The 13,988-nt window shown below is 47.4% G+C and overlaps 1 protein-coding gene and 2 long non-coding RNA genes across 3 annotated transcripts in view; 2 read left to right on the forward strand and 1 right to left on the reverse strand.

The window, feature by feature from the left end:
* Positions 1-13,165, reverse strand: part of LOC310668644 — a 39,763-nt gene extending 26,598 nt beyond the window's left edge. The window contains exon 1 of the long non-coding RNA XR_014506747.1: positions 13,002-13,165. This is a non-coding gene — a long non-coding RNA (uncharacterized lncRNA). The remainder of the gene's footprint in view (positions 1-13,001) is intronic.
* LOC310668685 overlaps positions 1-13,988 on the forward strand; it is a 62,607-nt gene that overhangs the window by 5,171 nt on the left and 43,448 nt on the right. The window lies entirely within an intron of this gene.
* The window catches only part of HDGFL2 (HDGF like 2), a 32,363-nt gene continuing 20,179 nt past the window's right edge, over positions 1,805-13,988 (forward strand). Inside the window, 5 exon segments of the mRNA XM_083421573.1 lie at positions 1,805-1,978; positions 8,044-8,120; positions 8,896-9,034; positions 10,887-11,113; positions 11,115-11,156. Of these exon segments, the coding sequence (XP_083277699.1) occupies positions 1,907-1,978; positions 8,044-8,120; positions 8,896-9,034; positions 10,887-11,113; positions 11,115-11,156 (557 nt within the window). The 5' untranslated portion in view covers positions 1,805-1,906.

Consider the following 13,988-nt stretch of genomic DNA (forward strand, 5'->3'; position numbering starts at 1 on the left):
TTAACAGTCTAGCCTAGGGGTCAGCAACCTCTGGCCCATGGGCCACAGCGGTATATATCGTATTTTTTGCTCTATAAGGCGCACCAGACCACAAGACGCACCTAGTTTTTGGAGGAGAAAATAAAGAAAAAAAAATATTCTGAATCTCAGAAGCCAGAACAGCAAGAGGGATCGCTGCGCAGTGAAAGCAGCAACCCCTCTTGCTGTTCTGGCTTCTGGGATAGCTGTGCAGCCTGCATTCGCTCCATAAGATGCACACACATTTCCTCTTACTTTTTAGGAGGGGAAAAGTGAGTCTTATAGAGCAAAAAATACGGTAAATTTAATAAATAGTGATGACAATCTCTTATTATTATTATTACTTTATTTTTAAAAGAAAGCTGAAGTTTACAGTACAAAAGCAACAACAACACAACGAACAAAATTGTGGTCCTTAGGCGGTATATAAATTTAAGAAAAACAACGACGACAATTTTCGTTTATTGTTATTAATTTATTTTTTAAAAGAAAGCTGAAGGTTTATTCTGCATCTCCTCTCCCTGCCCAATATTTCCTTGCAGGGTGTTGATACTTGTGCAGACTTTCTAACCCAAGAAGACACCTGTTTCAGCGATGATACTTAAAATAATAACTCAAGAATAGGCTCGATGAAATCATTGTGTTTATTAATGAAAATTGGTACACAGCCCTTCATTCGCATATCCCAGGGCAGTTGGCAGCAGTAGGAGCACGAAGCGAGAACGCAAAACGTGCATTAATGAATGTTAGAATGACATCAGATTGCATGTTAAGGTTTTTAGTAAAAAGTTTAAAAATTAAAAGATCTAATATTAAGAAACAAGAAGATTAAGCTATATTAATATATTAAAATTAAGATAAAAATTAATTAAGACAGAGGGAAGGGATTTGTTGTTTGAATATATGATTTGGAATACAGGGAAGGGAGGTCTGGGGAAGTCGGAGAAATAAGTTAATGCAAGAAACATTATGAAGATAAAATTGTTTTTATTCTTTTTTTTGCTCTTTACTTCGATACTTTTGTCATTTTGTGTTCATGCAACTTTGTATTTTTTTTGTTTCTGTTGTTGTGTATTTTTTGTTCCATTTTTTTATGTAAAACTCAATAAAATATATTTTTTTAAAAAAAGAGAACGCAAAACGTGCCATGAAAAACAAGAAAATCCTGCAACCGCTCTTCCCCAGGTAGCTGAGAATTCAACTGTGGGAAGACCAAGAGCTCTCCAGAGCATGTGCAGAGTGCTCGCTCCCTTCCCCTTCCCCAAACCCTTGAGGCGGCAGAGCCACCAGGCTCTTTCACATCTGGTGGGTCCGAGGAGCCCCACGTTGCCCCAAGCCCAATTCCCCGCCTTGCAAGGGTCGGGGGTCAGACTAGATGACCCCGAGGGGTCCCTTTCCCCAGAGTCCCAACGGCTTTCTTCCCTCAGCCCCGCCTTTTCTTAAAAGCCCCGCCCCTTTACCCATTCCCGCTCCCTTTTTTTTAGCCTGCCCCAACGAGGCCCCGCCTCCCCTCTGAGGGAGGCCGCCCTCCGATTGGGCGGGAGGCGCGGGCGCGCGCGCCAGCCACGCCAGCCGGCCAATGAGCGAGGAGGGCGGCGGCGGAGCGGCAGGCGGCGAGAACCGCTCGGCTCCTTCGCATTTCCCCCCCTCCCAACAAGGCCCCGCCTCCCCCTGAGAGAGGCCCCCCTCCGATTGGGCGCTCGCGCGACAGCCAATGAGCGAGGAGGGCGGCGTCGGAGCGGCAGGCGGCGAGAACCAATCGGCTCCTTCCTTCCCCCCCTCCTCTCTCCCCTTCAAGAGGCCCGGCGGCCACGCCCACCCCCGCTCCCGGTTGCCTGGCGAAGCCTGAGGCCTGGCTGGGGCCTGCTCGCCAGCCGCCGCCGCCGAGATGCCGCACGGCTTCAAGGCCGGAGACCTCGTCTTCGCCAAGATGAAGGGATACCCGCACTGGCCCGCCAGGGTGAGGGACATTCCTCTTATCTCCATATCTATATATGGCGCTGAGGGGAAGATATAGATACTGAGGGGGGGGGCTCCTCGTTGCTTAGCAACCGCCACGGGGGGGGGAGGGAGTGGCGTCTCTCTTTCTCCCCCCCCCCCCGGTTTTCCTCTCCTTGCTTCTGAGGCTGCGCCTTAGGGGGGCTGTTCTACGGCGCCCTCTAGCGGCGGAGGCGGAAGCAGCACCTCGAGAAGCCTGGAAGCACCAGCTTTTTTGTGTGTGTGTGTGTGATCGCTGTGTGTTTGTGATCTTAGGCCTCTTCCTCCACCCACGAGGACAAGGCTGGGGGGGGGTAGGGGCAAGGGAGAGAGGAAGGGGGCCGGGCTCCTGCTAGCATTGCAACCCCCCCCAAATGAGATTCAGGGGGGTGCAGCGGAGCCTGGCCCCAAATGTGTCTCTAAAATGCATGTGCAGATTTGGGGGGGGGGGAGTTTGCATTGTGGTTTCCAGTCCTGTCAACCGGGTAGCCAGGGCGGCATACAAATTTTTTTAATAATGCATGTGATTATTGCATGCATGCATGCATGTGTGCATGTGCTTGCTTGTACAGATATTTTATTTTTGGAGCGGATGGGGTCCGCAGCAAGGGGGAGATTGGGCTTGCAGAAGCTATGGTGGTATACAAATTTTAATAATAATAATGCAGTGGTACCTCGGGTTACAGACGCTTCAGGTTAATCTGGATTCCGCCTAGATAAAGCAGTTTGGAATTAAGTCTGCTTTAGTTGTTAAAATAACAGTAACACAGTGGTACCTCAGGTTACATGTGCTTCAGGTTACATATGCTTCAGGTTACAGACTCCGCTAACCCAGAAATAGGACCTTGGGTTAAGAACTTTGCTTCAGGATGAGAACAGAAATTGTGCTCTGGCGGCGCAGCGGCAGCAGCAGGAGGCCCCATTAGCTAAAGTGGTGCTTCAGGTTAAGAACAGTTTCAGGTTAAGAACGGACCTCCGGAACGAATTAAGTACTTAACCCAAGGTACCACTGTAATGCATGTGATTATGCCATAGCTGTCAACGTTTCCCGTATTCCGAATAGGATTCCTCGCAAGAAAAGGGGAAAGCTGACAGCTATGGATTATGCATGCATTTGCTTGTTTGTACAGATTTTTTTTGGGGGGGGGAGGGGTGGGCCCTCCAGTTTGGGCCTACAGAAGCTATGAGGGTAACATACGTGATATATGCATGTATGCCTGGAGTTCAAAGCACACGGGTGAGGCCTTTGCAATGCTGAGATTGGCCCTCAAGGTTTGGCGCCAAGGGGTTTGGGTCAGGAAGCCTGTCATTGAATGCTCGTCTTAAGCCCGAGGAAGGGGTTGGAGGCATTGTGTTGGGCATGTGTGCACAATACTTAAATTTAAATATACAGTGGTGCCTCGCAAGACGAAAAGAATCCGTTCCATGAGTCTCTTCGTCTAGCGGTTTTTTCGTCTTGCGAAGCAAGCCCATTAGCAGATTAGCGCGATTAGCAGTTTAGCGGCTATTAGTGGCTATTAAAGGCTTAAGGGATTAGCGGATTAGCTGCTAAAAGGCTATTAGCAGCTTAGTGCCTTAGAAAAAGGGGGTGGGGAGCGGAAAAAAACCCCCAGGAATCGCAAGACATTTTCGTCTTGCGAAGCAAGCCCATAGAGAAATTTGTCCTGCGAAGCACCTCCAAAACGGAAAACCCTTTCGTCTAGCGGGTTTTCCGTCTTGCGAGGCATTCGTCTTGTGGGGCACCACTGTATTTATATCCTATTCCATCGTGGAACCATAGGTGTCTTCCTTAGGCGGTTGTCTGCCTGGGTGCTGACCAGATCTGGATCTGCTTAGCTTTGCCAAGGTGGCTCCAATGTCTACCGGGATGTTAATAGTTAATGGAATCGCTCCCACTCGCTAATTTGGGAGGGGTGGGGAATGAGGTGAAATGGGACCCCTGTGGAGGCTCTATATATAGGGTCTCCAATGGGGGCCCTGTCTACTCCCTCAGAAATAACGCTGGCTGTGGAATTGGGGGGAACCTCCCACTGTTGATGAGAAAGACTTCATGCAATCCATACACACACACACACACACACACACACACATTCACTCACTCAGAACTTATGTGTGCCCTTTTCTCCGTCTATGCCATGGGTAGGCAAACAAAGCCCAGGGGCTTGATCTGGCCCAATCGCCTTCTAAATCTGGCCCACGGACGGTCCAGGAATCAGCGTGCTTTTACATGAGTAGAATGTCTGCTTTTATTTAAAATGCATCTCTGAGTTATTTGTGGGGCATAGGAATTCGTTCATTTTTTTCCTTCCAGCCCCCCACAAGGTCTGAGGGACAGTGGACCAGCCCCCTGCTGAAAAAGTTTGCTGACCCCTGGTCTTGTGAGATACAATAAGTACAGTCTTTGCATTGCCCCCCAACAACATATTCACACACATACACACAACATGAGGGTCTGCCTGGAATCTCCATCCCAACTGTGCATTAGTCAGTAACCAAATACTTTTGTTAAACTGGTGGCAGAAATGTTTGTGCAGTAGGTAGTTTGGGACAGGGTACATTTTATTTTATTTTTTGCATCAAGGATTTTCTATGCAGTTGGCCTTACATGCCGCTTGTATCCCTCCAAAACTGTTTGTGCGGTGTGTGGGCAGCCTCTTGTTTGTGATACAGTGGTGCCTCACAAGACGAAAAGAATCCGTTCCGTGACTCTCTTCGTCTAGCGGTTTTTTCGTCTTGCGAAGCAACCCTATTAGCGGTTTAGCGGATTAGCGCTATTAGCGGTTTAGCGGCTATTAAAGGCTTAAGGGATTAGTGGATTAGCTGCTAAAAGGTTATTAGCAGCTTAGCGCCATAGGAAAAGGGGGTGGGGAGCGGGAAAAAATCTCAAGAACCGCAAGACATTTTCGTCTTGCGAAGGAAGCCCATAGAGAAATTCGTCCTGCGAAGCGCATTGGAAAACGGAAAACCCTTTCGTCTAGGGGGTTTTCCGTCTTGCGAGGCATTCATCTTGCGGGGCACCATTGTAATATCATCCTCTGGGACCTGTGCTGGGCTCAAGGCAGAACATTTTGCACAGAATATGCCCCTTGTTGCCCCAGGGACTTTGGATCCCCCTTCCCAGTTATAAAATGGGTGTTGGAACGGAATGGGAAGGGTTCCAGTTTTCTGCTCCCCGTTGTTTTATTTATTTGTTTCACTTACAATCCGCCCCCTCATTTTGTCAGGTAGTTTAGGCTGAGGGACTTACTGGCCCAGGGTTACCCATTGAACTTAACGTCCACATGCCGTCTTGCGAGGCATTCGTCTTGCGGGGCACCACTGTATTATTATTATTGTTGTTGTTGTTGTTGTTGTTGTTGTTGTTGTTATTGATGTAGCGTGGGGCACAATGGCTCTTGCTGTACCTTCGCTGTTGGAGGCAGTGTGCTTCTGAATGCTAGTTGCTGAAAACCACAGGAGGGGAGAGGGCTGTTACAATCGAGTTGTGCTTGTTGGCTTCTTACTGTGACATCTGGTCAGTAACTCTGGGGGCAGGGTGCTGGGCTAGTTGAGCCACTCCTGGCCCCCTGCCTGCTTCTTTTGGTCCTCCTGTACAAAGATGGAGGGAGAAGAGAATGCGATCGGGCATCGTTTGAGCATGTCCTAGGATCACACTGTTGTTGGGCTGGGTGTTTTGTCTTCTTGCCCTTTGCTTTAAAAGAAGGTCTGGGAGAAGCTGTAGCTGAGCGGATAGAGCCCTGGTTTTGCACTCAGAAAGTGCCAGCTTCAATCTCCATCCTCTTGGGTTAAAAGGATTCCGTAGCAGGAGGCATGAGATTCCTGCATTGCAGTGGGTTGACCCTTGGGATCCCTTGCAACTATGATCCCAAGAAGAAGAAGAAGAAGAGTTTGGATTTGATATCCCGCCTTTCACTCCCTTTAAGGAGTCTCAAAGCGGCTCACATTCTCCTTTCCCTTCCTCCCCCACAACAAACACTCTGTGAGGTGAGTGGGGCTGAGAGACTTCAGAGAAGTGTGACTGGCCCAAGGTCACCCAGCAGCTGCATGTGGAGGAGCGGGGAATCGAACCCGGTTCACCAGATTACGAATCTATTGCTCTTAACCACTACACCACACAAGGCCCTTTGACAAACCAACAACACTGGGAGTGTGCAGTTTTGACCTATCAACAGGGCAGCTATTTCTGGGTTAGCGGAGTCTGTAACCTGAAGCGTATGTAACCCGAGGTACCACTGTACAGTGGTCGGCTCCCCCCTTACCCCAAATCTTCACTTCTGCACCTTGAAAGCGTTCTAGGCACCTTGTGACAGACAAGAACCTTTCCCTATACAGTGGTACCTCAGGTTACATATGCTTCAGGTTACAGACTCCGCTAACCCAGAAATTGTACCTTGGGTTAAGAACTTCGCTTCAGGATGAGAACAGAAATCGTGTGGTGGCAGTGCGGCGGCTGCAGGAGGCTCCATTAGCTAAAGTGGTGCTTCAGGTTAAGAACAGTTTCAGGTTAAGAACAGACCTCCGGAATGAATTAAGTACTTAGCCCGAGGTACCACTGTATATCCTGTCATTATCTGGGGACTAGCTCCTTTCTAGCAGCTTTGGGGTTTTGACTTAGGATGCTGTGAAAAGTACATGGAGTTTGTACCCTCAACCTGCTTTATTGCTCTCAGAGATGTGGGGGTGGGAGGGGGAAACAGCCCACATATTTAAAGTTTCGCTCACCAAGCCAAACTTGAGAAGGGACGCTCAGCACTTGTGGTGTTATGGCATCATGTTCTTTGTATCTTGCAAAGGGAGGGCTTAGCTGCCGATCACACCTGCACCCAGCGACCGAAACTCACCAGGCGCATTTTGCACGTGGCTGTCGGCCACTTGCGACCCAGTGAAGACACCTGGGTGCCAGGATGGCACCTGGCAACTCCACCATCTGGCTGGCTGGCATGCAGGCACACAGCAGCATCTTTTTGTTGCTATGAAGCAAGTCACCTGGCTCATGCCACAGTGCTTCAGCAAAAGAGCACAATCTTCTGCTGTGAACCAGCTGACTTGCAAAGTAGCGCAGCAGCAGCAGCAGCAAACTCTTTCCTTGGAAGTGTGCAATTGAATCTCATTTTGAAACTGGCAGAGCTGAGACCTTGCCCTAACGCTGAACCGAACCCAAAGGTTTAACGGTATTTCTTCTCTCTCATCCTGTTCAGTTCTGATTCAGCCGTAAACTTAAAATGATTTAATTACTGGCTCCGTTACTTTGAACTTATTCAGGTTCACATTTGTACAAATTGATGTCATCAACTACTATTCTTGTGGAGTAAGTCTGTTGGGAGTGGATATAATGATGAATATTTAACGAGAGACCTTTTTTATTTTTAAACACGGTGACGGATCCAAGAGACCTTGCTTCTTCCTCCTTTTCGCTTCAACTGATCTTAAAAGGACTCTCCCTTGAACAGGGTTTGTTGAAGGAAGCCTGAGAACTTGCAGTGGAAAGGGGCAATTTTAGGAGCATGCCTGTTTTTTTGACTTTTCACACACTACAGTGGTACCTCGGGTTACATACGCTTCAGGTTACAGACTCCGCTAACCGCTAAACCTCGGGTTAAGAACTTTGCTTCAGGATGAGAACAGAAATCGTGCGGAGGCGGCATGGCAGCAGCAGGAGGCCCCATTAGCTAAAGTGTTGCTTCAGGTTAAGAACAGTTTAAGGTTAAGATCGGACCCCCGGAACGAATTAAGTACGTAACCAGAGGTACCACTGTACTGTCCTGTAGAATTCTATCAGGTATATTTTATACGCACAATCAGAATGAATTTCAGGAACCAAAATGCTTTTTCTGTGCTCTAAACCCAAGCGTAGCAGATGTTGTGGGACTAAAACTCCCATCATCCCCAGCGAACATGGCCAATGGAAGGGGATGATGGGAGTTGTAGTCCAACAACATCTGGACTGCACATTGGCCAGCCCGGCTTTAACCACGATACCAAGGTGGTTCTCTGCAATAATCGCTCAAGCCGCCATGCTGATCCCATTTGACTTCCTCTTCTTTTCAGATCGACGATATCATTGACGGCGCAGTGAAGCCCCCGCCCAACAAATATCCCATTTTCTTCTTCGGCACCCACGAGACGTAAGTTCCGGTCTCGGGATCTGGGGCAGGGCACAGCTTCCCCGTGTTCCGTTTGCTCGATGCCGCCCTGCTCCATTCTCTCTCTTTTTTTAATAGAAATTTATTAGATATTTTATACTTATAAAAGAAAAACAATAAAGGCAAAACAATACACACATTCAACAAACAATACATCAACAACAAAAGACGTAAAAAAAGAAAAAAATGCAACAATACAACATAAGAAAAGAAAAAAACACAAATCCAAATTTTTGTATCCAGATCTTTCATTAGCTTATTTCCTCGACTTCCTCGCACCTCCCTTTTTTGTATTCTGGTTCAAATTATCTGATTCAACAAATCCTTTCCCTCTTCTTCAATTTAGTCTGTAGTTTATTATAACATAATTTAACTTTCAATTTCCCAATTTAACACATTAGCACTTAATGTTTATATAATTCTTAATAACACTTCTGCTAAAACCTTATAATTTCATTCCAATATTCATCTAACGTTCATTAATTTTGCAATATTTCTGTAAAAATGCTTTAAATTTTTTCCAATCTTCCTCCATCGACTCTTCTCCCTGGTCTCGGATTCTGCCAGTCATTTCCGCCATTTCCATATAGTCCATCAGTTTCATCTGCCATTCTTCCCGGGTGGGTAGCTCTTGTGTCTTCCAATACTTTGCGATGAGTATTCTTGCTGCTGTTGTAGCGTACATGAAAAAGGTTCTATCTTTCTTTAACACCAATTGGCCCTGCTCCATTCTCTAACCTTTGCTTCTCTGCCCCAGGGCCTTCTTGGGACCCAAAGACCTCTTCCCTTATGAGAAATACAAGGACAAATATGGAAAGCCCAACAAACGGAAAGGCTTCAACGAAGGATTGTGGGAGATCCAGAACAACCCACATGCCAGTTACAGCGCGCCTCCGGTAAGTGGCATCAAGGACAGCCCTGCTGGAGCTACAATAGTTGGCTTTGTATTTATTTATTTTTAATAAAAATTTATTAGATATTTTATACTTATAAAAGAAAAACAATACACAGGTTCAACAAACAATACATCAACAACAAAAAATAAAAAAAGAAAAAATACAGTACAACAATGCAACATAAGAAAAAAAATACAAAAACACAAATCCAAATTTTTGTATCCAGATCTTTCATTAGCTTATTTCCTCGACTTCCTCGCACCTCCCTTTTTTGTATTCTGGTTCAAGTTATCTGGTTCAACAAATCCTTTCCCTCTTCTTCAATTTAGTCTGTAATTTATCATAACATAATTTAACTTTCGATTTCCCAATTTAACACATTAACACTTAATGTTCATATAATTCTTAATAACCCTTATAGTTGGCTTTGTACATCCCGCTCAGGGCAACATACATTGGGGTGGGGAACTTCTGATCCTCCAAACGTGGGGCTGCAACTCCCAGCTGTTGGTCCTGCTGTCTAGAGGGCCAAACATTCCCAACCCCTGACACAAATAATTCTGAACCCACACACTAGGGCCACGTCGGTCGTCTGCATCAAAAGCAACAGCCTTGCAACATGTTAAAAGACTTACAGGTTGATAGTGGCCCAAGCTTTCTTGGTCTACAGTCCACCAGATTCGTGATGCAGATATACCTGTTGGGGTTGTTTTGGGGTGTGTGGGGGGTGAGACGGACTGTATGCAGCAATGTTGGGAGGAAATGAAATGCAGAAAATATAAATGGTGAGACAATGGCCGGCCACCAAGGCTGTCATTGGTAACACAGACATCCTGGCACTGAGAAGCCAATTAACACTGTGGTTTAAAAAATGGAGGAACTCCCTCAGGTATTTTGGGTCCAAGTTGTTTAGGGCATTAAAAAGTAAGTACCAGGACTTTAAGGTGCTGTGGTCTAAAGCACTGAGCTTTTTGGACTTGCCAGTCAGAAGGTTGGTGGTTCGAATCTTTTCGATGGAGTGAGCTCCCATTGCTCTGTCCCAGCTTCTGCCAACCTAGCCGTTCAAAAGCACACCAGTGCAAGTAGATAAATAGGTACTGCTGTGCTGGGAAGGTAAACGGTGTTTTCATTTGCTTCGGCTTCTGTCACAGTGTTCTGTTGCGCCAGAAGCAGTTTAGTCCTGCTGGCCACATGACCCGGAAAGCTTTCTGTGGACAAACACCGGCTCCTTCGACCTGAAAGCGAGATGAGTGCCGCAACCCCATAATCGCCTTTGACTGGGGTCCTTTACCTTTTATCTTTTTACCCACACTTTAAATTGAGCTCAGGAGCAAATAGGTAGGCAATGTGATTCTTTCAAAATAGGTATAATATGAACAGCTTTCCTAAAAAGATAATTCCGTGTAGAAATGAAATAAATAATAACAACAACTCTGGCTATACTGGTTAAAATGGTAGCAAGCAGCCTGCAGTAACTGAAGCTTCAGAATAGTCTTGAAGGGCAAGCCTACATATAATGTATTACAGTAATCTAGCCGAGATGGGGTACCAGAGCATGGGTTATAGAATCGTAGAGTTGTAAGCTCTTGCAATTCAGGAATCTCTTGCCCAACACGGGCTCGAACCTGAGATTAAGAGGTGGAGGTGAGGAAGGTTAGCCTGAGCAACAGTGACTGGCCCAAGGTTCGTGGCTGAGCGAGACTGAGTCTCCCCAGACACCATTGATAGACTTCTGCTCCCAGCTTCGTCCCCCTCTGTTTCTTTCTTTGTGGAATTGTGCTTGGGGATTTACAATTTTTTTTAGGAAAAATATCTTAACGATTTGCCTGTCTTCCTTCCCATCCCCCATCAGCCAATAAGCTCCTCCGATAGCGAAGTCCCTGACATTGACCCCATAGTTGGCGGAGGCGGAGGAGCCGGAAGCGACATCGCGGAAGAGGAGGAATCCGCCCCGATGGCCGCAGTCGGTGCCGCGGGAGTGACCGTGGAGAAAGTGCAGAGCGACGACGAGTCGGACAGGGGAAGCGATCACAGTGGTCTGAAGCGGAAGCCGTTAGCCATGAAAGTGAGTGTAGCCGCTGGGGAGTGAAAGTGCTTCCACCCCTAGCCCTGGTCTCCCACTGTGGGCTCCCTGTCTTAAAGTGGCCAGTTTGGGCAACGAAACTTCTCTGCTTAATATAAGGAGAGCCCTGTTAAAAAGGCCTGTCTCAAGGGTAGCTTGAGACCAGTGGCCCTCCTCCAGATGTTGTTGTTGTTGTTTAGTCGTTCAGTCGTGTCCGACTCTTCGTGACCCCATGGACCAGAGCACGCCAGGCACTCCTGTCTTCCACTGCCTCCCGCAGTTTGGTCAGACTCATCTTTGTAGCTTCGAGAACACTGTCTAACCATCTTGTCCTCTGTCGTCCCCTTCTCCTTGTGCCCTCCATCTTTCCCAGCATCAGGGTCTTTTCCAGGGAGTCTTTTCTTCTCATGAGGTGGCCAGAGTATTGGAGCCTCAGCTTCACGATCTGTCCTTCCAGTGAGCACTCAGGGCTGATTTCCTTAAGAATGGATGCGTTTGATCTTCTTGCAGTCCATGGGACTCTCAAGAGTCTCCTCCAGCACCAGAATTCAAAAGCGTCAATTCTTCGGCGATCAGCCTTCTTTATGGTCCAGCTCTCACTTCCATACATCAGATGTTGTTGGACCCAGATGTTGGACTCCAGATGTTGTTGGACCCCAACTCCCACAATCCTTGGCTAGTATAGCCAGTGGTCAAGGGTGATGGGAGTTGAATCCGGCAACATCTGGAGGGCCACAGCTTCCCCACCTCTGGCCTGTCTTCCCCACAGTGGATAGCCAGGGGTAGTCAACCTTTTTATACCTACCGCCCACTAATGCATCTTTCTTGATGGTAAAATTTCCTTACTGCCCACCAGTGCTCGATGGAAGGAGGATTCAGCTTGTCCTGTAGAACCCCCTACCGCCCACCTACAGTCCTGAAACGCCCACTAGTGGGCGGTAGGGACCAGGTTGACAACCCCTGGGCTGAACAGATACCTCTGGGGAGCCCAAGAGGCAGCAACCATTTCCCAGGACTCCAAGTGGGGATTTGACCAAGGCAGAATACTATTACACTCGTCCCTTGGATCCTGAACTTCTTGCGAGTCGAACGTTTTGGCTCCCGAACATTGCAAACCTGGAAGTGAGTGTTCTGGTTTGCAAGTGTTCTTTGCAAGCTGAAGGTGCAGCACGGCTTCCGATTGGCTGCAGGAAGCCGCGCCTTGGTTTCCGAACATTTGGAAGTCGAACGGACTTCCTGAACGGATTCCATTCAACTTCCGAGGTACGACTGTACTTCCCGTGAGCTGGACACTGTTGATGCAGCTGAGAATAGAAAAATTGGCTTTTTTCTTCTGCTGCTGCATCCACACTGTTGACTCACGTTAAGCCTGTGGTCCACTAAAATCCCTAAATCTGTTTCACATGTACTATTGCCATTATAGGTGTCCCTCATGTTTGTGCAGCAGGTTCTTCTTGTTTTTAGTGTAGAACCTCACGTATCGAAATTCATTCTGTTAGTTTAGGCTTAGTTCCTCAATCTGTTAAGGTCATCTTGAATCCCAATTCTGTCTTCTACCCCTTGCACTTTGGTGTCATTTGCGAATTTGTTCGTTACATTGCAGTAGGGGAGTTGCTCCAGTTCCGTGGATTATTTTCATTCTTCTATCTTAATAATAAAAGCAACAACAATAATAAATTTATACCCTGCCCATCTGGTTGGGTTTCCCCAGCCACGCTGGGTGGCTTCCAACTAAATATTAAAAATACATTAAAACATTAGTCATTAAAAACTTCTCTAAACAGGCCTGCCTTCAAATGTCTTCTAAAAGTCAGGTAGTTGTTTATTTCCTTGACATCTGATGGGAGGGCATTCCACGGGGTGGGTGCCACCACTGAGAAGGCCCTCTGCCTGGTTTCCTGTAACCACACTTCTTGCAGGGAGGGAACCGCCAGAAGGCCCTCAGAGCTGGACCTCAGTGTCCGGGCTGAACGATGCAGGTGGAGAGATTCCTTCATATTCTCTAGCTCTGTAACATTCTTGTTACATGGCGGCGTGACATTTATAGGTGCTGTAACTCAGAGGGTGTTTTTGTTGGGGGGCGGTCTGCAACATGGCTGCCATAAGAGACCTCCAGCCCTGGCAAAGAAGTTCACAGCAGCTGTTTGCCCCAAAGACAAGAGGGTCTGCTTTGGAACTGTCAGAAGCAGTCTGAAGGGCAGCCATGTACAGAGAAGCTTTTTAAAGTTGTTGTTGCCATTTGATTGCCTGCTGCTGGAAGAAGGAGAGAGGGCTATTGTGTACTGTTCCGTTGGGGGGTTCCCAAAGTTGGGTCTCCGGCTGCTTTTGGACTGCAACTCCCATCATCCCCAGCTAACAGGACCAGGTGTCAGGGAAGATGGGAATTGTGGTCCAAAAACAGCTGGAGACCCAAGTATGGTGAACTCTGGCTTAATGTACAGTGGTGCCTCGCAAGACGAAATTAATTCGTTCCGCGAGTCTCTTCATCTAGCGGTTTTTTCGTCTTGCGAAGCAACCCTATTAGCGGATTAGCGCTATTAGCGGCTTAGCGGCTATTAGCGGCTATTAAAGTCTTAAGGGATTAGCGGATTAGCTGCTAAAAGGCTATTAGCGGTTTAGCGGCTTAGAAAAAGGGGGTGGGGAGCGGAAAAAAACCCCCAGGAATCGCAAGACATTTTCGTCTTGCGAAGCAAGCCCATAGCAAATTCGTCCTGCGAAGCACATCAAAAAACGGAAAACCCTTTCTTCTAGCGGGTTTTCCGTCTTGCGAGGCATTCGTCTTGCGGGGCACCACTGTATCTGGTTGGCCATCTTGAGAACAGATGGACCACAGGCAGGGCCCCTCAAGTTTTTCCAGTCTCGCTGCCTAAAACTGATTCTTTTTTTCCCCTA

The sequence above is a fragment of the Podarcis tiliguerta genome (assembly GCF_965153285.1).
Source record: "Podarcis tiliguerta genome assembly, chromosome: 18".
NCBI lineage: Eukaryota > Metazoa > Chordata > Lepidosauria > Squamata > Lacertidae > Podarcis > Podarcis tiliguerta.